General features: G+C 39.4%; 2 protein-coding genes across 2 annotated transcripts in view; one reads left to right on the top strand and one right to left on the bottom strand.

The window, feature by feature from the left end:
* The window catches only part of LOC102429519 (mediator of RNA polymerase II transcription subunit 12-like protein), a 107,003-nt gene that overhangs the window by 27,608 nt on the left and 53,431 nt on the right, over positions 1 to 25,964 (bottom strand). The window contains exons 18-25 of the mRNA XM_023760179.1: positions 24,163 to 24,274; positions 21,356 to 21,445; positions 20,217 to 20,326; positions 19,894 to 20,029; positions 18,920 to 19,081; positions 16,787 to 17,149; positions 14,637 to 14,793; positions 10,995 to 11,203 (exon numbers count right to left, since the gene is read on the bottom strand). Of these exons, the coding sequence (XP_023615947.1) occupies positions 10,995 to 11,203; positions 14,637 to 14,793; positions 16,787 to 17,149; positions 18,920 to 19,081; positions 19,894 to 20,029; positions 20,217 to 20,326; positions 21,356 to 21,445; positions 24,163 to 24,274 (1,339 nt within the window). The remainder of the gene's footprint in view (positions 1 to 10,994; positions 11,204 to 14,636; positions 14,794 to 16,786; positions 17,150 to 18,919; positions 19,082 to 19,893; positions 20,030 to 20,216; positions 20,327 to 21,355; positions 21,446 to 24,162; positions 24,275 to 25,964) is intronic.
* The window catches only part of P2RY12 (purinergic receptor P2Y12), a 52,653-nt gene continuing 45,925 nt past the window's right edge, over positions 19,237 to 25,964 (top strand). The window contains exon 1 of the mRNA XM_014462246.2: positions 19,237 to 19,419. The gene's annotated coding sequence lies outside the window, so the exon portion shown is untranslated. The remainder of the gene's footprint in view (positions 19,420 to 25,964) is intronic.

Genomic DNA, 25,964 nt, shown 5'->3' with positions numbered 1-25,964 from the left:
AAAAAATTGATAGGAAAACTGATTTTCAGAAAAGTCCAAACTTTCCTTTGCAGAAATAACTTAAAGAAACTGCCTACATAACAAGTATTTAATAACAGGAATATTTTCAGTTCGACTGTGCAGTTAAGGATATTTTCACCAATGTATAGAAAATGTTACCCATTAAATTGGCAGTGAAACAAGTTAACTTACATTCACATCTGAGATGTGTGCTCTTTTTTATTCTAATGCTTCTTGGATTTATGTTGTAAGTTGGCTACCTGATACAGAAACCTATAAGTAATTTAATGCAAAACATGCATTCTTAGCTAGCCCAGGCAAAGCAGCAAAGGTGAAATCATATGACATGCATGCACAAGATCTATGCTTGAAAAGACATATCCTCCATACTGGAAAGGAAATAGAAATGATGTGTTCTGTTGAAAATTTTGGAATAGCCAGTGAGTGGGATGTGATGAGAAAGGTATGTTTCATAACCACAGTTTTCATTGTCTTGCACTGGCCTATGCGTTAGCATGCCATGCGTTCCTCTGCTACGGATGTGAGTTACCACAGAGAGTGCAAGAGCTCGGGAACAGACGTGTTCAAAATTGGAACTGAGATGCAGGTGCACAAACTGGTCTATGCTCCCAAGCCAAGGCATGAACATCCACTGTTCCTATACCATACACATATATGATGAAAACCATGAGGCAAGCAAAGGGGAAAACTTTCCGAAATAAATGCCATTAGATTGGACATGGTCAGCACATTCATGAGTTTGTGTTCCCGTCTCAAACATAAACCGAGGGAGTAACAGTGAAATGAAGACTACAGTTATTACCAGCTATAGAAGAACAACCCGCTTCTCATTTTGATGTTCACAGAGTAATGCTATAAATGTTTACTTAAAAAAAAGAAAGAAAGAAAAGAGATGACAGCAGGGGTGTTACCATTATGTTGTCAAAGTCTTCCAGAAGGGAGACAGCAGAGTTACAGAAGTCCTACAGAAAGGGGACAGCAAGAAAACGGCAGACAATACAGATAAGATTTTTCAGCCTGGTGATGTGGGTAGCCAAAATACACATGAAATAGTTCATTTTAAAACAATGTTTCAGGGAGTCAAGATTTAAAAACCCAGGACCTACAGAGGTTTTATTAACTTATATAGCAAACGATACCACCATAGTCTGGACACTGAAACGAATATGTTAATTTTATATAATGGAATAGCACAAACTGGAGGTTACATGGCGACGTAAAGAGGTCAAGGAGAGAGCGCACACAGACACTGCCTGTAGCAAAGGGATGTTGGGTCCCCAGCGAATAACAGGGAAACAGCATTCTTCCCGGCTAGAGCCAGTGGGACAGCTCAGGACATCTGGGTCACATTGAATGGACAAGACATTAAGTGAACAAGTCAGCAGTTCATATATTATTGGACAATGTAATTAGACAGCTCTGACCTCAGTAAATAAAAATGAAAACAGAGCATTGGGTTCACCATGCACTCAATCAACCAAATCAGACAACAAATATTTTTAGTCCCACCAACATTTACACACTAACAGGGAATCTGATTTAGAAAAAGAGAACTAAGTGCTTGGGGGAAATTCCTATTTTTCAGGTAAATAATTCCCTGGTTTAATCATTTTTTAATAAACAGATTAGAGGCCCGGTGAATGAAATTCATGCACCCGGGGGAGCGGGGGGCTCAGCCCGGCCTGCGCCCTCTTGCAGTCCGGGAGCCCTTGGGGGATGTCTTACTGCCGCAGAGGCGGGAGAGGTTCCTGCTACCACAGCTGTGCTTGCCATTCTGGCTGAACAGCGCCCCCTCTGAGGGAGTGCATTGACCACCAGGGGGCAGCTCCTGCATTGAGCATCTGCCCCCTGGTGGTCAGTGCGCGTCATAGTGACCAGTTGTTCTGCTGTTCGATTGATTTGCATATTAGCCTTTTATTATATAGGATTCTAAGTGATACTTTGTCTGAGATACTAAAAATTTTTTGCTCACAGAATTTTAGAGATACAAATGAGACAAAGTATTCTCAACACTAATAGAAATAAATATTTTACTATACTAAGGACTAGAAAGTACAGGAGGAATTTTCCAAGCAAATAATATTTATTCTCACCATTTTAGGCATAGGCACATACTAGTAATTCATTGCACCTGGACATATGTCTTTAAAATCAACAACCACCTTTGTATTAGTGACCCATTCTCTCACCCTCCATCCCAATCTGCTCCCCTCTCTTATAAAAACCAAGCTGTACACATGATCTTTTAGATCATTCTAGTTGCCTAATCATAATTTCAGCAAATAAAATGAGCACCTTCCTTATTCAAATAAATAGAGAAATGACAGATAATAAGCAATAAGCAAAGCACCCACTTCCCTGGACATGGTTTCCATCCAAGGAAAAAAAATAAAAGGCTTTAGGACACATTTACTAGTTCAGTGGTGTCTGTCCCCTTATGTTCATTCCTTGTCACAGAGATGTTTATAAATTACACTCTCTGAGTAAATGCATTAAAGATAATTGTCAAGACTCCAGATTGGTTTCAATAAAACTATTTTGCCTACCTTTATTGAATAAAAATAAAATTATTTTGAAATATGCTCAAATTATACAATTAGGAAAATTATAGAAGGGAAAACTTGACTAGCTAGTGAAGTTATAAAAAATGCCTAAACTCACAGGTTATTAGGAAATGCAAATTAGAATGTCATAATACAATACCATTTCACCTGCTCTGAATGAGAAAATTAAGGAGGACAGTATCAAGGGTTGGTGAGCACGCGGAGAAAGGTAACACTCATAACTGACAGAAATCATATCACTTTGGAAACTGAATCAGCATTTCCACTTCAAGTACATACCCTGAAACTCTCCAAACACAGAGAAGAAATGTACAAAAATGTTCACTGTAGCACTATTAACAGTTAGAAATAATTGGCAAAACATAAACAACTCCAACAGAAGAATGGATAAATGTAAGAATTCACAATGGAATAGCATCCAATCAGAACAAATAAATGAATAAAACTACAAATAAAACTACATGTAACAAAGTTAATGTAATTTAAAATTAGTCAAAATACAAAAGTTGTGAAATAATACACATATAAGATAATTATGAAAATAATACTATATAATGTTTATGTCAATGAATGCAAAAATATGTACTAAAAGCATAAGAACATTCATTAGAAAGAGAAGCACCAAATTCATGATTACCTCTTTACAGGTAAGAATGGAAATGAGAGAAGATAAGGAGCCTTGTCCATATCTGTAATGATTCATTTTTTAAATCATCTAGAGCAAATATGGCAGAACGTTTTAAATAAAACTAGGTGGTAAGTACACCAATGTTTCCTATATTATTTTCTATTCTTATCTGCATGTTTGAAATATACCTCTAGAGAGTGAAGAGAAGGGAAAGAGCAACGGAAGGAAACAGATGTTCCAAGGTGATACCATATCTGTAGGGTAGGAAATCAATTACCTAACAAAAATCTTGGTTAATCATCTTAAACAGGCTTTATCAACCTCAGAGGCATATTTTTAGGAAGTTACAGCTTCACTTTTACCAAGGAGCTAACAAGTCTGGGAGGCTTTGACAAAGCCATTGTCATTTCATTAAGTTACCTAATGCCTTTATTTGGATGCCCAACAATGGCACCTGCTCTACGGGTGATAATTAGTGTTCTAACAAACAACAACTAGCCATAACTGACACACCATTTCTGTCCACTATGAGAAATCTCCCTCTTCAATGTCACAAAAATCCTTCTGACTTATCTACTAGAGGCCCGATGCACAAAATTCGTGCAAGAGTAGGCCTTCCTTCCCCCAGCTGCCGGCACTGGCTTCCCTCTGGCACCCAGGACCTGGACTTCCCTCCGGCTGCCGGCAGGCATCCGGGACCTGGGCTTCCCTCGCAGCCCCGGCTTTGTCCGGAAGGTCGTCCGGAAGAATGTCCAGTCTAATTAGCATATTATGCTTTTATTATTATAGACTAGAGGCCCGATGCATGAAATTCGTGCAAGAGTAGGCCTTCTTTCCCCCGGCTGCCAGCCCAGCTTCCTTCTGGCACCTGGGACAAAGGCTTCATCTGGAAGGTCATCTGGAAGGACGTCTGGAAGGACGTTCGGTCTAATTAGCATATTATGCTTTTATTATTATAGACTAGAGGCCCCGTGCACGAATTCGTGCACCAGTAGGGTCCCTTGGCCTGGCCTGTGAGATCGGGCTAAAACCGGCTCTCTGACACCCCCTGAGGGGTCCCGGATTGCAAGAGGGTGCAGGCCAGGCCGAGAGACCCCACCAGTGCACAATCAGGGTCAGGGAGGGGTGCAGGAGGTTGGCCAGCTGGGGAGGGGCTGCGGGAGGGCTCCAGGGCATGTCAGGCCTATCTCACTCAGTCCCGATTGGCCGTACCCTCAGCAGCAAGCTAACTTACTGGTCGGAGCATATGCCCCCTAGTGATCAGTGCACAGCAAAGTGACTGGTCGACCAGTTGACTGACTGCCCCCTGGTGGTCAGTGCACGTCATAGCGAGAGTTTGAGTGGCCTTAGCATATCATTAGCATATTACGCTTTGATTGAACGGCCGACCGAACAACCGGACACTTAGCATATTAGGCTTTTATTATATAGGACAGTCTGCAAACCAATTGCTTCCTTCCAAATTTGTCTCCATCAATTTAAGCTAAATACATATATCTTTGGCTGTCTTTCTTTGGAATCTTAAACTGTCTGACATTGATTATTATTCATAAAATGCTTTTATGCATTTAAAGGGACAAATCAAGATAAAGTGATACCATAAACCAAGGCATAAAATTAAGTCCTTTTCCTATGTGAAAATGCCCATTCCCAGAAGTCTGACATGGTGGGGTGGAGAAGGAAGTTCCTGTATGAGAAGAAAAATACTGGATATAAAAAGGTGACTGGAAAACAATTTAAGCAGCATTTTGCATTGTTATAACCAATATTCTGTATTTTGTGATAGTTCTCATAGGCTATGTAGAATATAAAACACTGTGGTATTTTTAATACTGAAATTGTAATCAGCCCCACTAAAGTTTGCATCACAGAATTTTAGACGGTTATAACATAAACATTCTGGTCTTAGAAACCAAAAAGCCTACTAGGAAAACTAATCAACATTCCTTTTTATTGTTCTCTTACTGGTGACCACTGAGCACCAATCTCATTAGGGGTAATTAATGTAATTATATAAGTAAAGCCTTTAATGTGCTTTGATTCTCTTTTAATCCTTAATATATTTAAGAAAGTAAAGATCATTTTTATAGAATAGGAATTTTCTGTGAATAGTAATAAAACAGTGATAGTAACTATGGCAGTTAACATATTTTGAGCACTTACTATGAGCCAGCCATTATTTTAAGGGCTGTTCAATATATTAAATAATTAATTTCACAAGAACCCTGTAAAGTAAATATGTGTTAACTCCACTGTATAGGTGAGGCTCTGAGGCACAGAAAGGTGACAATCACTTCACTGAGCCCCATTTTAATAAGGGACAGATAAGGAATGAAGAGTAATCAAGTCAAAACTGTAATTAAGAAGAATGAATACAAGTTTTCTTCCCAAAATGTCTTTATGCATGTTGATATGACTAAAGCTATATGAAAATACACTTGATTATATAACAATCATTATGTCAAATAAATTGATTAAAAATACCCAACAACATCCATGCTATTTGCACCTATTTTCTAGACACTCTCCAAATGTCTCAATACATTCCTGAAGAAATACAGGATGGTCTCTAACAGGAAATTCCACGACCAGCTGGAGCTGCTATTCGTTGTCTGCAGCAGAATTCATTACTTTACGATGGTGCTCTGAACATCATTGTGCACCATGTCTAGACTAGATAATTCCTACATACATCAGCTTCACTCCTCAGATGGGAGGAGGCTAAGGGGGACTCCGCAAGTTCTGAGACACATCCAGAAACCAGGAATTTATGTCTTCCCTGCCCCATCTAGATTTTCAAAACAATCATAGCAGGTCACTGCTGGGAGCAGTTTCGGGGAGCAATGAGATGAGTTTGTAGATAATAATCAGACTGCTAAGGAGTAAGACTACCAGGAAGCTTTCCAGTGGTTCTCAACCTTCTGGCCCTTTAAATACAGTTCCTCATGTTGTGACCCCCAACCATAAAATTATTTTCATTGCTGCTTCATAACTGTAATTTTGCTACTGTTACGAATCGTAATGTAAATATCTGATATGCAGGATGGTCTTAGGCGACCCCTGTGAAAGGGTCATTTGACCCCCAAAGGGCCACAGGTTGAGAACCGCTGCTTTAGGCTTTGGAAAACAGCTGCTCAAAAACATGAATTTGCTCAATAAACATTTCATAGATTTCTACCCTGTGCTCAGGGTAATACAAAATATTTTAAAACCCAGTACCTGATCTTTGTTGTTGTTTTTTCAAATATATTTTATTGATTTTTTACAGAGAGGAATAGAGAAGGATAGAGAGTTAGAAACATCAATGAGAGAGAAACATCGATCAGCTGCCTCCTGCACACCCCCTACTGGGGATGTGCCCACAACCAAGGTACATGCCCTTGACCGGAATCGAACCTGGCACCCTTCAGTCCGCAGGCCGACGCTCTATCCACTGAGCCAAACCAGTTAGGGCCCCAGTACCTGATCTTATAAGAAGAGGGTGGGGACCAAGGAAGTCACAGACAACTGGCCTAGAGAACAGTCATATCCAAGGCTTGGGGACACTAGTCAATCTTTAAAAGCATCTGCTGCCCGGCCAGGTGGCTCAGCTGATGTTGTCCCATGCACCAAAAAAATTGCAGGTTCAATCCCTGGTCAGGATGCATGCAAGAGGCAACCCATCCACCTAACTGGTTTGGCTCAGTGGATAGAGCATCAGCCTGCGGACTCAAGGGTCCCAGGTTCGATTCCGGTCAAGGGCATGTACCTTGGTTGCGGGCACATCCCCAGTAGGGGGTGTGCAGGAGGCAGCTGATTGATGTTTCTCTCTCATCGATGTTTCTAACTCTCTATCTCTCTCCTTCCTCTCTGTAAAAAATCAATAAAATATATTTTTTTAAAAAGAGGCAACCCATCAATGTTTCTCTCTCACATCCATGTTTCTCACTCTCTCTCCCCTTTCCCCTTCCTCTCTCTCTAAGATCAATAAATATATCCTTGGGTGACACTAAAAAAAAAAAAAAAAAAGCATCTTCTATAATTATAAGATCAGTCTTAAAAGTTGAGATAAATGGAAATTCTCCAACACATTTGCTACATTTAAGAAAATGGATTTCTGTACTTAGAAAACTGCTAGGTTAATAAGAAAAATTATATTAATTTTAATTTCCCTATAAGCCCCAAACTAAAAGAAAAACACACCATAAGAGTTCTTATGTAGCTAGAGAGTCACATTATGAGAAGGCATGTAACCTGAGAAAATGTTCCTGCCAAAATTAGTTTCAATATTTCTCTATCATTTCCTCTCATGAAGAACAGAGGTCACTATTTATTAGGAAAATAAATATATCCAAAAAAAATTCTGGATTCTAACTGCATCCAGAATCATATAATAAACAATTTATCAATATCCAATATATTCCATATAATTCTGTTTTTATTCTAGATTTTTAAGGATTAGCACAAGAATTTTTCTGCCACAATAACCACATGACCTATTAGGAGAGACCCTGGCAGGTGCAGGCACTCTCGCAGATGCTACAGACACATCTCATTTACTCCACGAAGGACCACTATGTCCGATGACTGTACCATGTGTGCAATTCTCTTCCTTATAAGAATGCTGTTTTGCTCAGTTATCCAGCACTTTAAGAATGGTGATTGAGAAAAAAAGTGTATATGTTTCCAAAAGCACTTTACAGACTTTAAAGCAAGTTTCAACTGTTAAAAAAGAATACAGGGGAGGAGGGAAGGGAGTATTATACAATCAGTATTATGAGGTTGAGCTTCTACTACTTGAAGAAGGGATTCCTGATTTCTCAAAAGAAAAGAAAGAAGAAAAAAGAAAAAAGAAAAATCCAACAGTGTGACAGAGTTGGTACAATAAAATAAGTTAGAAAAAAATGAACTCTCAGTTAATTCCTATTAGTACAAGCAGTGTAACTCTAGGTAGTGTGATGGAATTGAGTCAGGTAGTTTTAGTGGTTAGAGGAAAGTGTGGGAGTAATGGGGTCCTCTGGGTACATGCTGGGTCTTAAGCCTGCCTTCTCCAAATATACAAGGATATCTTTCATTACACTCACATTATTCTTTTATTCTTTTAAATTCCTTTTAAAAAATTACTTTAGGGGAAATTGCTTGCCATGGCTTACATGAGGAAAGGTATGCTTACCTAGAAATTGCCCAGTGAGCTTTACTACTTTCGCAATACTAGGAACCACTTAGATAAATTCAAAACTGAATTTAGCAGTAATCATTTGAAAGTGTGTTATTAATAAGGCAAATTATAACTTGTGACAAAAAGGTAGACATGAAAAACTAAATAAACTTATTGGAAGGCAAATTTTACTTAGGCTTACATTACTTTAAAAGGGAGCTAAATTCATCTTAGTGGGCTGGTTACTCACTTACAGTAAAATTTTAATTTATCTTGGTAAGAAATGAAACAATCATCTCCAACTGCCGGAAGCCGGTCCATCCTTGCTGCTTGACACAGTCGCTGCAGGAAAGAAACATCTGCACAGCATATGTTTCAAGGGACCTGGCATATATAGCATATTGTTCTTAAAATGTTTGCTCTCCTTAGTGCCATGTGTTTTAACCAAGGTCACCTCTCTGAGAAAGGTTGTTTCCCCAGGTGGGGATTTTTCCCTGAGGTTAGGGAGGGGATACAACCCCTTAATTAAGTGCCAGGCGGGTAGTTAAGCTACATAATCTTTACTCCCTGGAATGGAGATAAGAAACGCCCTAACCTTTGTAATAGAAATTGACAGGATTAAAATCGGCTGGTATAAATATGGATGTAACAAGACAATAAACATCAGATCCTCATCAGATCCACACCAGAACCTAGCAAGAGAACCTGTACACAGAACTTGGCTGGGGATCCTGGAGGGAGAACCTCGCTATGCTGATGAACTGAACCCTGTCTCCGTGTCATTCCTTCTTCACCGACTCCGTCCACACCTTTGGGGACCCTTGGACCCGCTGGGGATGGACCCCAGCATCCAACAAAGCTAATATACCACTGAGATTTTTAATGGTTCCAAACATGTTGCTTATTTAAGCAAAATCAAAGCTTTTTAATATTTTAATCAAATCTTCATAATATCTGTGTATGAAGCAGCTTAAGCCCATCTTGCCTGACACCCAGGGAATTTAAATCACTAGAGGTCGGGTACAGACAAGCCTGTAGTGACTGTTGTTTGCATTCTCACGCAGTTCAACTAGTTTCCTCTTTCCTGTCTTTATAATACAGGTAAGAAAAGAAAGCTTTTTTAAGAATGCATAACCCTCCCAACCCCAATACCCCATGCAGAAGTGGGTGGAATGCAGTATGGAGATATGTGTAGAAAGTTATGAAAATACAAAAATATTTTTTAAAACATTAGAATTTCTTGCTTTGAAAGTTTTGTGATTTTTCTTAGAGCAGGATACATCTGACGATTGGCTACATCCTTTGAGGATCACAACAATGCCCAACTCATAGGACTGCCATGAGATCTAAGATAACTAATACATTTTTAAGTGCTTGGAAGTGTATTGCCAGATAATAAGTGCTCCATCAGTGTTAGCTGCTTCTAACTAGTATTATTACTATCATCACCATCATCAAAATAATACAATTTCAAGAAAAATTGAACACAAAAAGTATATAGAAACTAGAAAAAGAAGTCACAATCTCCCTTCCCTCTTTTTATTTTATGTATTTGTATAGATTCGTGGTTTTATGAGTCTATACTAAATTCTGTGTTACTTCCGCATTCTAATAATCATGGTCATCTAAAAAGTTAAAGATAATGGGTTATAGGGCATAAAAATAGAAATAATATAAATCAAGAATTACTTTAAAGATAAGCATATACTGACAGTTATTTGCAATGCATTCTTTCTCTGCTATACTCCTCATTAAGTATGCAATAAAAACAGAATCTGGCCCGGCCGGTGTGGCTCAGTGTTTGAATGTCAACCTATGAACCAGAAGGTCATGGTTCGATTTCCGGTCAGGGCACATGCCTGGGTTTTGGGCTCCATCCCCAGTAGGGGGCTCCAGGAGGCAGCCAATCAACAATTCTCATTCCTTATTGATGTTTCTATCTCTCTCTCTCCTTTCCTCTCTGAAATTAATAAAAATATATATTTTTTAAAAAACACAGGATTTGCTCAGGGCATTGTAGGAGAAAACCTAAGAAACATAGGCTTCAGAGACTCAACCTCAAGTAGTAAATGGAATAATAATACATGAAAGTAAAGCTAAATACCTGAAAGTACAGAATGTGGTGATAATTAAATACTGAATGAGAGCTCAGAGAAGGTCACTTCCAGGATGACAGTCCTGCTGCATCTAAGGGACTAGAAAGTCATCAGTTCTTCTTTGTGTTTTAAGGCATCCTTTAAGTCTGGGGTGGAGAACCTTTTTTTTGCCAAGGGCAATTTGGATATTTATGACATCACTCGGGGGCCATACAAGAGTATCAACTTAAAAATTAGTCTGTTATATTTGGGCAAACATTTAATTAACTCCCCCCTAATGCCTTTGCAGGGCCAGACCAAATGATTTTGCTGGCCTTATACAGCCCATAGGCCGGACATTCCCCACCCCTGCTTTAAATGAACCTAAGACATTTCGAGTTCTTATCTGATCAAAGAGAACAGTATTTCTAAGCCTGTGTAAGAAAGAGATACCTGCATTCACCAAGCACACGGGGTGTGCACGCAGGAAGCACATGTCACACAGGCCTTGCTCACCCTAGCTAGAGAAAACCACGAGGCGCAGAGGATCTCTGCTGGCCTGGACACACCTGCTGGCACGGCCGTGCCTGGGCTTGCCGGAGGAGCCGCTGCTGCTGCTGCAGGAGCTTCATCTGGACCAGCTGCTGCTGCTGTGACGTGATGGCGTGCAACGAGGGCGGCTGCATGAGGGCGCCCGACCGCCGCTGCAGCATGTTCGACAGGGCTTGCTTGGTGTTGGTAGGGACAAAGGAGCCTGTGGGGTCCAGTCTAGAGCCACCTACAAAGCAACCAGAAGGAAGGGCTTTCTATACATTGATGCAGCAGTTCCTACTGATTTGATTAAAATGTAGACACCTCACCTTCTGAGCCTCACTTTATGAAGCAAAATGGAACATAAGGTGCCATCCCACCCTATACAAGAACTGCAGAATTTTCACAGGATAGGGAGGGTGGTGCAGGAGCAATTATAACATTTGAACGGCCTCACGAAGGCCCACCTGAACTGCTAAAGTGACATGCCTGAAACAGTGGTCGGCGTACTTTGGGAATCACATGGGTTTTAAATTATGGAAGGCTCCCAGGAACATATTTCTTGCATAAAATGTATTACGTTTGCCAAGTGTCCTAAGCCAGGCCTAGAAACCCTTTTGTAATTTAGACAATTGGAAGCTATCTTACAGTAGAGATGCTTAAAAATACTTAAAAAACTGGAAATGCTTGGAAACTTCAAATACCTTGATTCTAAAGATAGAACACATCTTTTTGAAGGCTAGAAATAAAATAAACAGGAAATATTGATTATAGTGATGCTGAAGAAACCAAAGAAAATTCTTAACATTTTGCATATGTAATTTGCCAAATGTCTTTAAGAGTTCAAGGGGAAAAAAATTCAACATTGGCTGACTTCAAAGTAGGTGCTAACCCTTCATTCGCCACACGGTCTACATACATTCTTTAATGTACATGAATAAGAAAATGTCTATATAAAGACCTCACAAAGAGCAAGTAATATGATAGAGGCAAAAATTTGAAAGCTGTTCTCTCGAAAAACCACATTCTTTTATACACTCAGTATCACAATCAGAGATATGATTTAATAAGTAATTCAGCAGCATTTGAAGATCATTTGGGGGAAAAATGGATAGTTGATTTGAGTAACATATGGCAAGGTAACTTTGTGAAGCAAGAATGTGAACTAATATATAAAATGTAATTGACTCATTTTATGGATAAGAGACATACTTTTTAAAGATTAGACTACGGTCTACTTCCTTTTATTTTTCCTAACTTTTCTATGTTATACCTCTGAATCAACTAAAAAAATAAATATAATAAATATGTTTGAAGCCTTGTTACTTTCCTCCCCTTCTCCTATTGAATGTTATTCTAAATTTGATGTTTATTATTCATACACATTTCCTTATAAATTTACTATACTGGCGTGTATACAGGGGAAAAAGAGAGAGATTGGTAGAGGTGTGTGTGTGTGGGTGGACACTGTTTTGCGTTTTAACTATACAGTATATAAATGGAAACATGTTGTACATATTCTTCCTCAATTTCATAGGATTCACATTTTTATGAAATTCTATTATTTCACAGATATAAAACGCTCATAAGTAGTTGTTTACTTCACATATTTTTCTTACATGTCATCATATCATCATGCCTAAGACTTACCTAATACCCAAATTCCCCAACTTGCAAATACCTTCTATAACACTCTAGGGCAGCCGTGGGCAAACTACGGCCTGTGGGCCGGATCCGGCCCCTTTGAAATGAATAAAACTGAAAAAAAAAAAGACCGTACCCTTTTATGTAATGATGTTTACTTTGAATTTATATTAGTTCACACAAACACTCCATCCATGCTTTTGTTCCGGCCCTCCGGTCCAGTTTAAGAACCCATTGTGGCCCTTGAGTCAAAAAGTTTGCCCACCCCTGCTCTAGGGTGAAAGGGTGTGCGGCTTTACAATATACCGAGCCTTCTATTCATACAGTCCTTGTGCTGGACTCTGTTGTTGACAAAGTTGAAAATGCTACAAAGTTCACAAGGACCTTGGAATTAAAGAGAAAATCAGAGGAGATGGCAATTGTGTATTATTTTCCACATTTACCACGAAGTCTAGCTTGTTCTTTGTAGTCTGCATTTACTCACTCAACAACCTCTTTTGAGAGCCTGCTTACATGCTGCTGTAAGTTCTGGGGACACTATAGTAAGCATAACAGAAAAACCCCTGCCCTCACAGAGCTGACCTTCTGGGGCAGGCAGGTAAGTGAACATGTAGCACTTAAGCAAGCGCTGTTGCCATGGAGAAACAGAAAGAGGGGGAGGGGGACAGAGTGTAGGGTGGTCAGTGCAAGCTCACTGAGAAAGTGGGGTCTGACCAAACCCAAAGGAGGCATTGAGCCATGCAGATGTCTGAGGGAGAGCATCCCCAGCACGGGGCCCAGCAGGTGCAACAGCCCTGCCGTGAGAATGTATTCAGGTCATTTACTTAACATGTCTGCTGTGTCAGGTTACCTTCTGAGTGCTACCTTTAAACATTTACTTTCAATCACCCATCCTATGAAGGTATATATCAGCATATCCATTTTACAAATGATCAAGCTGCAAAATGATCAGGCACAAAGTAATTAGGACTTGGCCAAGATTATACAGCAGAAAGTGATAGAGCGAGACTGTAACTTAGAACTCTAACACCCAGAACAGCTCTCTATGCCACTAATTTATGGGACAAACTGTGGATTCTCCACTGCTCTAAGCCAAGAATCAGATATCTTCTTCTTCCCTAAATCTCAAAAATGTTATACTCAACTTGCAATAAAAAAATTCACTATCCTGTGGAGCACAATAAGTAAAATATGATATATAGAAAGACACATCCTAACAAAATGCAGACTGAGATCTCAAAAATAATCTATTTTGCTAGAATAGGCAAACTTTCCTTTAGAAAGAAAATTAAATCCTTTCCTAATTAAGATATTTTGTATTTGGAAAATCTTCACTCCATATATAAAATCTACCTGAGCTTGAATCAGAGCAATACCCAAATCAGCAACATCCACTCTGGATATGGCAGTTTTCCTTGTTGATCGTATCTAAATCTACTTGCTGAACCAGGTTTCTGAAATCCATGGTATACACAATTTAAAGTTCAAAACATAAGAAAATAATAAAAGACACTGTGCAATACTGTCTAGTCTTTTTAAATGCTGGTAACTATATCTGATAAAAATGTACACAAATTTCATAATATAAAACTTTGATCAACTTTATATCTTACTAGAGGCCCAATGCACAAAATTCGTGCCAGAGTAGACCTTCCTTCCCCCAGCTGCCGGCACCAGCTTCCCTATGGCACCCGGGACCTGGGCTTCATCCAGAAGGTCATCCGAAGGACATTCGGTCTAATTAGCATAGTACGCTTTTATTATTATAGATAGCTTAAGATTTTCATCAGTGGCTAATTTCCTCCCAGCACTGGATGAAAACTCCAAAATCAGCCCACAAACTCATAACTGAAACCTTATTTTAGAAGAAGAAGTAACACGTTGAATGGAGAGAATTCTATAAATGTCAGCTGAGCACTCGGCTCTTGAAACTTCCAAGTTTTAAGGAGATTTCAGGTTAAAAGCAAGGAAAACCCCAAGTGAGAACTCCAAGCCACTTGTCATCTCGAGGATCCGACTCTGCTCTCTTCACGTACCTGGAGTCAGAGATGGGCTCTGCAGGAAAAAGCCAGGCTGCTGGGGCTGCCCCATGAGGTTGTAGCCCCACAAGGCAGACTGTGGGTGGTGCATCATCTGGGAGGAGATGGGTGAGTAATTAGGAGGCACTCGGTATATGTTGCTCTGTGAATACTCCTTCAACATAAAGTTAAAACAAAAAGTTACTTAACTCCACACACCACATAGGAAATGAATGCAAATTCTTCCTATCACATTACTTGAGATAACTCCTCTCCCAGTAGATAAGGCTATTCTATAATGGGAGAGATGGAAGGCAGAATCTCAATATATTCTCTGCAAAACACTCACTTAGTGAATACTTTTCGTTAATTTAAAAAGAACCTGGCTACAGTGGAGGGAGATGGAAAAAAATATCTTTTCTAAACTTCATTTTAAAATACTAAAAACACATTTAAAATATTGATATTGACTGCCAACCACAGCTGAAAGGGCGTCTTTGTAATTGCAAAGTCTCCCAAAGGCCTTGCTGAGGCCTGGGGTGAAGCTCAGATTCCTGCCACAGGCCCACAATACTTCAGAGCCAGGCCCGGCTCGGACAGGATCTTATTCCCAGTTTTCAGGCCAGTATTCTGCAAGAGCAGACTCCACCGCCATCCTGCAAACACAACCACTTCCACTCCCGCCTCCCACCCCCAATCTCCCAACAGGGCTTCCTCTTCCTCACAGCAGCCAAAAGGCTCTAAGGGTCACAGGTCTAGGCTAGCTCTAAAGGACAAAGGGAAAATAAAATTTCAGAAAAGTACAGCCTGCACTTCATCCCATCGGGAAGAGGCAGTCTCAGGAGTAGTGTGGGAGGCGAAGAAATGACCAAGACTCACTTGGGGAATGAGATAAATTTTAGGTCTTTTGCAGCTAAAAAGAACAGAAATCCATCCCCGTGGCTGGACAGGCTGGGAAACCCAGATTTCAGGGGATGGCAGTCTGGACCTTATTAAGTACCCCTTTCAAGACAAAGGAATACTGGCAGGAAGACTGTATGAAAGATGACACTGACACTCAAGTGACATCCAAAAGTGATAGTGATCATTTCTAGAATAATAATCACCAAACTATCCAATTGACAAAGACATGTTTTGGCTTTGACATAGGTAAACAATAACATCAAATAATCATGGTGTCTAAACACTACATTGTGAATATTTTTTCCACTGCACAGTAAGAACACCTTTGAATTTCATAGGAAAATAATCTCAAATTGTCTCTCAAGTATTTTTCAGTTAAATGGAAAGATATTTTATATATTAATTCTGTAAGTTCTATAAAATTATTTTAAATTACCATCTCATAGATTTCTGTTGTTTTTAAGAAAATGTTGCTACAGATAGGGAAGTCTAGTAGGCAAACAAGAAGTGAAACTACATCATGTTTATGTTATCTTTTATAAAGTCTGGAAATATGATAGAGAAGTAGAATACACAGGTGAGGAAGGTGAAGTGGTGAATATGAAATCTCACGAACATCCTATTCAATATATTAGATGGAGATTTATCTAGGGAAGACCAAATAGAGTGTTTTTATTTTATTTTAATATACTATGGCTATCAATTGCCGAAAATACAATAACTATGTTAAACACAGCTTATAATAAAAATACGTGAGAGGATGAGATTTTATAGGTCTGAAAAATTCAAGTTTCAAATCTGAGAAATCATGAGGCACTGAAATATTAAATACTATAGCCCCGGTGCACGAAATTAGTGCACAGGTAGGGTCCCCAGGCCTGGCTGGCAATCAGGGCCGATCGGGGTCTTCCGGCTGCCGGCCAGGGCCTTCCTTCGTTCCACGTCGCCCCCTAGTGGTCAGCACACGTCATAGCGAGCGGTCGAACTCCCAGTAGGTCAAACTCCCGAGGGGACAATTTGCATATTAGTGTTTTATTATATAGGATGATTCACAATGGAAGCTTAAAATTAAACAGTTATAAAAAGTAGAGGAAGAAAAATCAAAAGCTATGATCCTAATTCTATTCATTATGTGCCTCGTTAGGATAATTCTTACCAAAAAAAAAGGTTTTTACTGCTTTTAGCAGTGCTTCTAGGGCTATAAGTTGGACACTAAATCTACTGGATGCTCTTGCGTATAAGTTCCCTCTACTTCCTGCACTTACATCAACTCTGGAGCTTGATTTTGTCTTGCGCTTCCTTCCCTTTGTTTTCTTCTCTTCATCAGTTGTGGTTTTTCCCTGATCTGACAGCTCAGCTGATTTCCTCTCTGGTTCCTGAGAAATGGGAGACGTGGGCTCTTCCTCTTCCTCCTCGGGAGGCAGGGGCAGCGGCTCGAGGTAGTAACTTCGGGGCTTGGGCATAGGGTGTGTGTGGTACAAAAGGAGGTGGTGCTGCTCCTCATACTTGATCACCTTCCGGTCTATTCGGACTGTCCCGAACCAGGCCCAGGACAGAGGAGCTGGGTTCTTCTGACCCTCAAACAAATCCCAGGGGGACACCTTCTGCTTCGTAGAGACCTGGAGACCCTGTGGCAAAATAACACTCTATGACCACACCCTCAGACCTTTTTCTGATTAGGGTCAGGCTTGCTTAGGACATGGATTCAGAGAACATTTTGGCTGGTGTGGGCCTTCGCAAGAACTTAGCATAGAGCAGACAGGCTAACTAATCAGTCCAGGGTCACGCAGATCACCGGTGGGGCTGGCTAGAATCCACAGTTCTATGGTTCTCTCTACCACTGAGCTCCATAGATACAGTTTATTGTACAATGGCATTTTTTTCATGTAGTTTTCTTTTGTTAGCAAAAAAATAATTTCTAAGAAATGCTATAAAGTTGATCTTACTATACTAAATTATAATCAGTTATAAATCTTTGGAATCCATTTATTGTTTTTAGGATAAGAAACATTCAACCTCTAATTGGGCTCAAATGAACTTTAATCCAAACATGAGTGGACTTAATATGGGCACCTTTCATGTACTTAATAAGCCATAGTTAAGTCATTTTATTACAGAATTAACTTTACCAACATGTAGAAATAAACTCCTTCAATTCAAGCTCATCTCTACGGAGTTCAGAGGAGAAAATATTATTTTGTTTCTGAAAATAAGAAGTTTATTTTTAACATTAATTGGTAATGTCCCTTGGTACTTTCCCTGGCATAGCAATTTGAAAATACTTTTCTTCAGTATGAACCCCAAAATAATTACTCGGGCATTCCATAACTATGCCCTCTTACTTACACACTCTTCCATGAACAGCTTTATCCGGAACCAAGGCTCAGTACCATCTGCATACTGACTGCTTCCTAATATGTCTTGAGATTAGACTTCTCTCCTGGGTGCCAAGACCACATCTCCAAATGGCTTATACATGTCTCACCATTAGAGAGCCCACCAGCACTACAAACTCAACTTGCCCATGATTCTAGCTCTTTCTCTCCACAATGCACCAATGTGGTAAGCACCTAAAGTACTCCGAGTTACTGCTGCATTGCCGTTCAATGAGCCACCTTTTTTGTGTCTTTGCATAAATTCTCCCCTTTGCCTGTACTACATTTTCCCCTACCTCCCAGCTAACTCTTAATCCTTCAAAATGATTCATGTCGATTTTCCTGGGGATGCTGCTCCAACTATTTACTTGCCATCTGAGTGTGATGGCTCCTTCTCAGGGTCCCTAACTCTGTGCAGCATGACACACAAACCTCACCATGCTCTGTCTATCTACTACTAAGAGGGCAGGCGCTCTGTCTTCCATCTCTGTGATTTTGGAAATCTGTGGTTGTTCACGTTCACTGAAAGAATCACGGACCACTCTTCTTGTATTATAAGAACACCCTGCTTAATATCTTATATGAAATCAAGTGTTCATTAAATATTGTTTAATTGATATGAAAATAAAGTACCATCACTTTAAACATTTTTACTCAAAATAGTTTTACTACATAAAGACTTTTAGCAACAAAAATTCTTATCTAAACGTATTGTTTCCAATTCTGAAGTAAAATTACAGCTGATCTTTTGTTTTTGTTTTTTACACTAATCTTTTTAGTTTTCTATTGTTGAATTTAAGAAATTCACTTAAATTCAAGTACAATTTTAAGTAAAGATCTTGAAAGATTTAACTTTTATTATAATGCCAATAACCATTAAATGATAAAAATATGCATTTAAAAAACAGGAAACTGTAAAATTAAAATGCTTTATATGCTTTACAGGAAGACAAAAAGTTGTATTTTGTTTTTGTAAGATTAACACATAGTTATATACATGAGAAACAAACACTTTACTCTTGCCTGTTTTTTATCTATAGAGTCGAACCCAGCAATTTTGTTTCCCTTTGTGTCGATCAAGGAACCCATAGGCTCACAAGTGATGACATCACATGTCTGTTTTGGCAAAGGCAGCAGCTGTTGAACTTTATCAATACTTTCTGACCGCTTGTCTCCTAGCTCTTTCTAAAAAAAAAAATAAGAGAGAGAGAAAAAGAGAAGTGGAACAGAAATTACAATGAAGGCAAAAGTTGCCCAGAAGGAAGTTCCCTTATGAAACATTTCCATTATATAGCTGAAATGTTCTTTCACTTGAAACATGGTCTACGTTGCAACTCTCAATTAGAGTGGTGAGTATGTTTCATTTCTTCATTTTAGGTAGAAAATAGAACACATAAAAAGGCACGCTTGTTACACAACAAACATCACAATGCTGAAATGACAAAATCTAGGACAGCAACTGTAACGAGAAGGCAGGAGCTGCAGCACGGAACACGTTCTCGAATGCAGGGCCACAGCACAAGGTAACCATTGGTTATTTTACTGTAAGGTCATCAGATATATTGATTTTTTTCTCTTATGCAGTTTACTTATAGTTTATTTCAAAACTGTGCTAGTGGTTAGTAAAATGAATTGGATTAGATATATCAGTACAAGTGATTATTTTCAACTGCATGTTCCAGTCCAAGCACAAATGTATCTTAAATCTGATGCTGGTACTCTGATTAGATATTTGGTAATGCATTTCTAAAGTTCCTTAAAAAATTAAACATGCTTTATGAATATAAATTTTTTTAAAAGACAAACCTTCAAACTATATGCTTACTACTTTGGGGTTCTAGTGAGCTAAGGTAAAGCAAATAGCAAAATAATCACATTAAATTAATTTGAGTGCAACAAATAACATTTAATTTAACGAGGAGTAAAATTAGATAAAATGTACTAAATAACAAACCCACAAGCCATTTGAGTTCATAATAAGCAGGTCACAAACTTGCCTTCAGTTTCTTTACTAAATTCATGTATGCACGTCTGTTCTCTTCAGATCCCCCTGGCAATGCGTTGGACAGATCAGAGGCTAATGTTCCATTGATTAAAACACCCAGCATGTCAAGAACTGTTGTGAATAATTCACTAAGAGGGGACAGAAAAGAATTATTTTCACCTCAGAGCAAAACCAAGATAATCTTAACTGAGAATTTTTATTTAAGGCATAGAATGTACCTAAGAAAATAAGATGCGACAGAAATTAACATCAGTATATCAAAGCCTCTGCCATGTACATGCGCAGCAAAGTAAAGGTAAAATGATAAGTACATACTTGTTAGTGTGCATGTCAACGGTTCCAGAAGTAATGATCTGAAGGAGGAGGAGGGCCCAGTCTGTGGTCCATTGGGTGCTCCTCTGCACTGTGTCAAACATTCCTCCCACCTAGTACATAAAAAAATACAATAAAAAAATCTGCATTGTGTTAAAGAGAAAAATATACTTTAGCCAAATTTTGATTAATTAAAGAAAATCCTCAAAAAAAAAAAAAAGAGAGAGAGAGAGAAGAGAAGAGAAGAGCACCTGAGTGTGGGCACATCATCAATAGGAATTACAGCTGACCCTTGACAGCTGATCCTTGAAAATGCAGAGGCTTAGGGACAATGACCTTCCTCTTAGTAGAAAATCTACATATAACTACTCCTACTACTATGTCAGTATAATTAGCTTTCTTTTATTCCTAAATGTTCAGGATACCCTCTTTTATGGTGTGATTTTAGTCGAATTACATCTAAATAGGTCAAAACCACATAATCCAATTACTACAACTTTGTGCTGTCAATTACTATTGAATCTAAGCCTGTGGTCATAATAGCACTCAGAATTATCCAGTATCACAGAAGTAATGATGAGCAGGAGGCATGGCCCCCAGGTCTACTCTTTCACGTGTGGAAATTCAGTTGAAATCAATAATCAGTGAATATCCCCAGAGTGCCCTTCAACTGGCTTGTCCAGTGGGAAAGAAAAATTCAAAGGAATGTTCAATGTGTGAGAATTTTAAATTTCTGAAAAACAAAACCTTCCATGTAGAATTTGTTTTTATGATCAATTTGATAATTTTGACTTAAATGTCATTTTAATATGGTTTTTAAATAAGCATAGTCAAAACTAACTTCCATCTCAGAATACTGGTCCTCTAAGTCCTCCTCTGAGCTCACACCCAAAAGGAGAGATTCCTGGGGCGGGGCTGCAGAAGGCAAACCGGAGCCTAAAATACCTACCTACTGCTGTCCGGAAGTTAGGCCAGACAGGAAGAACAGCAGCCAGGAAAACAGGAAGGTTAGAGGGACAGGGAAGTAGCCACAGAGAGCAAACAGCAGAGGCCTCACCTTGCAATGAAGACTTGTGACGACAGTGGAAGTGGGAGGCGATGTGAGATAAGTTTAACGCAGGCAAAGACTGGAAATGTCTTACCAAATTCAGGCGGAGCTGCAAGGCTTCGTGCATCATCTGCCGTGCTTTTAGGTCATGTTGGTATCGCTCTTCTCTCCAATTACTTAAGATCTAAACCAGACAATACATTAAAAAAAAATCCAGAACTGGTTTCCCCTGTTAAAATTAAATTTTTCATATTTTAAGTTAAATTGAGCTTTTACTGATGGTCAAAAATAACTTCTTGGTTTAACAAATTAAATAAAACTTTCTTCCCCTTCCACTAAGCAGACAGAAATCTGGCTATTTCTTTGTCATTACCTTTCCAGATGGGAGAAGAAAAATCGTTTCTAATTACTTATCCAGTAGTCTTAGAAAACGTTTTTAGAGGACCATCAAGTTAAACATTAACAAAAATAAAGATCAGTTTTTAAATACAGTTGACCCTGAACATCATGGGTTTGAACTGTGCGGGTCCACTTACACATGGATTTTTCAGTGAATATAGAGGCAGCCCCCTCTATAAATACGGGTTTCACATCTGAGAAACAGTATTTTTTTTATCTGAGGTTGGATATTTGCAGATTGTTCTTCACCATAAGGGACTGGAGCATTCTCAGGTTTTGGTTTCTGAATACCAGGAGGATGACTGGAGTTTTGGGCAAGCAAAAGTTATATAAATTTTTTATTGTCTTGGGGTCGGTGCCCTTAAACCCCATGTAACTCAAGGGTCAACTATACATCATTACATCATTTCATTTGTCTTATAAAGATAAGTATTAGGCAGATAAAATTACATTTTATATCAGCTCTGGGTTATATTTCTAGGGACACGCTGTGAACCCTAGCAAATGTACTAGTATTATTTTAGTGTTCTTTTGAAGTGGAATCTTGTCATTTTATAGACTTGTCTTCCTTGATAAAGATAATACATACTATTTTGAAAATAATGTGACAATTTGGATATTAGTCAAGTGGCATATCCACTTGTAAAGTGAGTGCTTCTTCCCTGATTCAGACTAATGCTGGGAAAGGAAAGTGTTCTTAGGAAGGGCAAATTGCAAGTGGGCAACACTCCAGGATCAGATGTCAGGAGCAAAAACAAATGCATACCACCACCCCCCCAAAAAAAATCTCATACTGCCATGCTCCGAAATATGTGTTAACTAATAAGAACCATCTTAAAATAGTTGAAATGAGTCACATGCAGAAGTAAGCCCAGCAGATGACCTGTAAGTATCCTGCAGGGTAAGAGGAGAACACTTTCCACAGCTCATCAACAGAAATGGACTTCTCCCAGGCGAGATAAGGGTGCAAGGCAGGTAACAAAGCACACAAGCTGCCATGGAGCTTACATTCAAGGGGCAGGATCTTACCTAATAATAGACAAACATGTAAATTGACCGTCCCTCTGCCATGCTCACCAGCCAATCAGGAGAGTATGCAAATTAACACAACAAAGATGGCGGTTAATTTGCATACATAGGCACAAAGCGGTGGAGCAAAGACGGAAGACTCCGGGCCAGAGGGAATGCCTGGGTCCCGGGTGCCGGAGGAAAACCGGTGCCAGCAGCCAGGGGAAGGGAAGGCCTATTGCACGAATCTCTTCATGCAACGGGCCTCTAGTGAATAAAAAAAAATCAGGTGTAACAAGTGGTATGGACTTGGGCCAGGGGATAGAGAATGACAGTCGTTCTATTTTTAGAGAGTGATCAGGGAGAGCCTCCTGAAGGAGGTGACCTGTGAGCAGAGACCTGATGAAGTGAGGGAGATAACCATGTGCACATCTGAGAGGAAAGCCTTCCAGGTGAAGGGAAGAAAAGATGCAAAGGTGCTGCAACGACAATTTGTTCGAGGACCAGCAATGTGGCCCCTGTGAAAAGAATGGAGTGAGCTAGGCCATGGCTGGTAGGAAAAAAGGTAGAATGAGAGCCAGTGCCAAATCACTAAGGCCTTATAAGCCCAGGCTTTGAATCTTTATTCTAAGTGTAGCAAGAATGATTGCAGCATTTTGGGCACCAAAGAAATGTGATTCACATTTAAAAAGGATTATTCTGGTGACTGTGTAGAGGATAGATTTCTCATATCCAAAAGGTAGAAGACAATGGGAGAACCAAGTAAGTGTCCTTGTTCATGTTCATCTAGTACCATTCAAGGAAAAGACATGATGTCATAGAACCACAGCACCACAGGAGGGCTCCATTAGGCTCTGCAGCAGGATAAAACATCCCACATGACCCACCCAACCACACTGCTCAGTTCCACAATCTCCAGTTTCTAATGTGGTCACTAGTTTCCTTGTGGTACAGACAATGCAAGTGCCAGGGGAACTGTAGTTGCTGGAAAGACAAAGTCCATATTCTTTATCAATGAACCAAAATGACTTCTGATTTATAAATGAGTATCTTGTGTACTTGACTGGCATCATCCTGGCTCTGGCAGTAAAATGAAATTGAGTTTCTGCACCTACAAGGCTCAAGATGAGACCCTGCCTGATAGGTGGAAGACCCCTTAGGTCTCAGATCTCTATTTCTGTCTTCCTGCCATGCCAACTGCAACAGGGACTTGTCCAGGACCCCTCCCCTGAGGCAGGATCAGGAGAGAACAGACATGTCCAAGTTATGTGAAATATGCAAATGTTACTTTTATAGTCTGTGGACATTAATATAAAATTGTTAATCTTGTGGTGACTAGAATGTCAGGTAGGAGAATAGAGCGTGAATTATGCTGACCTACATCTAATCAAATCACGGTGTGTCCTTATTGGTTTAATCTCAGCATTTGAAAGGAAAACAAATTAATGCCATTAGAAAAACGCTTGCCTGGCTTCATACTCTACTCTACTTTACCTGATTAACTTGATTCTGGAGAGACATGAGGAGGCCTTCTCGTTGTTCATCTTGTCCCTTAAGGCACGTAAGGACCAGTGAGAGGAATGGTTGTTGGCTCAAAAGAGACATACTACAAAGCAAATCATAACAGCAGATCTAGTTAGAAAGAATGGATTACTTCCTTGCAACACTGACTTCTTGCCCTCGGGTTTTGGCTCACTATTTTACTAATAGTCAAAAATGGAGAGTTAAGTCATATCTCTACTGATTATATTAAAAGCCACAGGAATGCTTCTAAATAATTTAATATTGAAGGCATTCCCCAAACTAGCATAAATTCATACTGCAACTGAGTGTGTAAGGGCAGAGAAGGAAGAAGAGAATTTGTATTTCACATCAGTAAGTTGCATTTTATAATACACATCAGAAGGAATATCACCTTATACACAGAATAAAATTTAAAATGTAAACTTCCTCTCACACAAAACTCTTATTTTAGGGTCCAGCCCTATCCAATTGCTGTGCTTATTTTATTTTTCAGCACATTTCTTGAGAACAAACAGTGGGGTATTTACTGGTAGAGCTAAGATCAGAACCTGGTTCAAGGACCCAGTATCACACAGTAAATATCTTGCCAAATACCAGTGTGCTTGCTCGTGACCTGAGGAGCACAGCCCCTCCACCCCCACAATGTAGTCTTCCAAGGGGTTTTAAGACATTTGGGCCCAGCCAGTGTGGCTCAACGGTGGAGCCTCAACCTAGGAACCAAGAGGTCACAGTTCGATTCCCAGTCAGGGCACATGCCTGGGTTGTGGGCTCAATCCCCAGTGCGGGGCATGCAGGAGGCAGCCAATCAACGATTCTCTCATCATTGTGTTTCTATCTCTCTCTCCCTCTCCCTTCCTCTCTGAAATAAAAATATTTTTTAAAAAAGACATTTGGTAAAAATTCTATTAAGATTTATTCAATTATTAGAGAACAACTAACTAGTCATACTGATAAACTAATTGCTACACTGGAAAGAAAAATTTCTTCAAATGAGATTGAGGCCAAAATATTTCAATCTGCTTCATTTTACATAAGCAGACTGAGAGAGACTGACTTGGGAAGGGCCATTTTGTAAGAGCCTCTAGAACTCTCTGTGGTAGGCGGGTCGATGTACATACAATCACCCATTAGCTAACAAACTTTGAGAACTAAGTTGAGTCATCTGGTTGGTTAATTAATGCTAGTAAACATAACAAAACAATCAGATAACAAACAAAATATGAGCAAAGTTAGGTCTCTACCAAATGTTCTTCAGTTAAGAATGCAGGATCAGAAACCAGACCACCTGGTGTAAACCCAGCTTCCTAACTCCTTAGCTGTGTTCTCAAAAACTTTACTTAACCTTTCAGTGCATCAGTTTTTTTCATCTGTAAACAGTGTATAGAGCTAAGATCAGCACCTGGTTCATGATTGCTGTGAGATTTTAAAAGTTTGAGTATATATGAAATAAATTTTATATAGGGGCTGGCATTTGTAAGAGCTCAATAAATGACCGCTACCAAAATATTATTAATTAGAAGAAAATAATATTTCAAATTTTTTTTTATTTCCCCCATCAGCATTTATCCCCCCGTATCCTCTTTCACTCCCCGCCCCCACTCCCCCCCCCCCCCGCGGGGGGGGAAAACAAAAGAAAAAAAGAATCTTTATTTCCCCCCCCCCCCTAGGGGCAATGCCGCCTGGGTTAAATTCACAAAAAAGGATGATTATTTTTGGATAAAACCAGAAAAGTGTCTATTCAAGAAAATCGTAAATACTTCTGGGGGGACAAA

The sequence above is a fragment of the Myotis lucifugus genome, unplaced genomic scaffold, assembly GCF_000147115.1.
Source record: "Myotis lucifugus unplaced genomic scaffold, Myoluc2.0 scaffold_175, whole genome shotgun sequence".
NCBI lineage: Eukaryota > Metazoa > Chordata > Mammalia > Chiroptera > Vespertilionidae > Myotis > Myotis lucifugus.
This window is presented reverse-complemented; position numbering and strand designations above follow the sequence as displayed.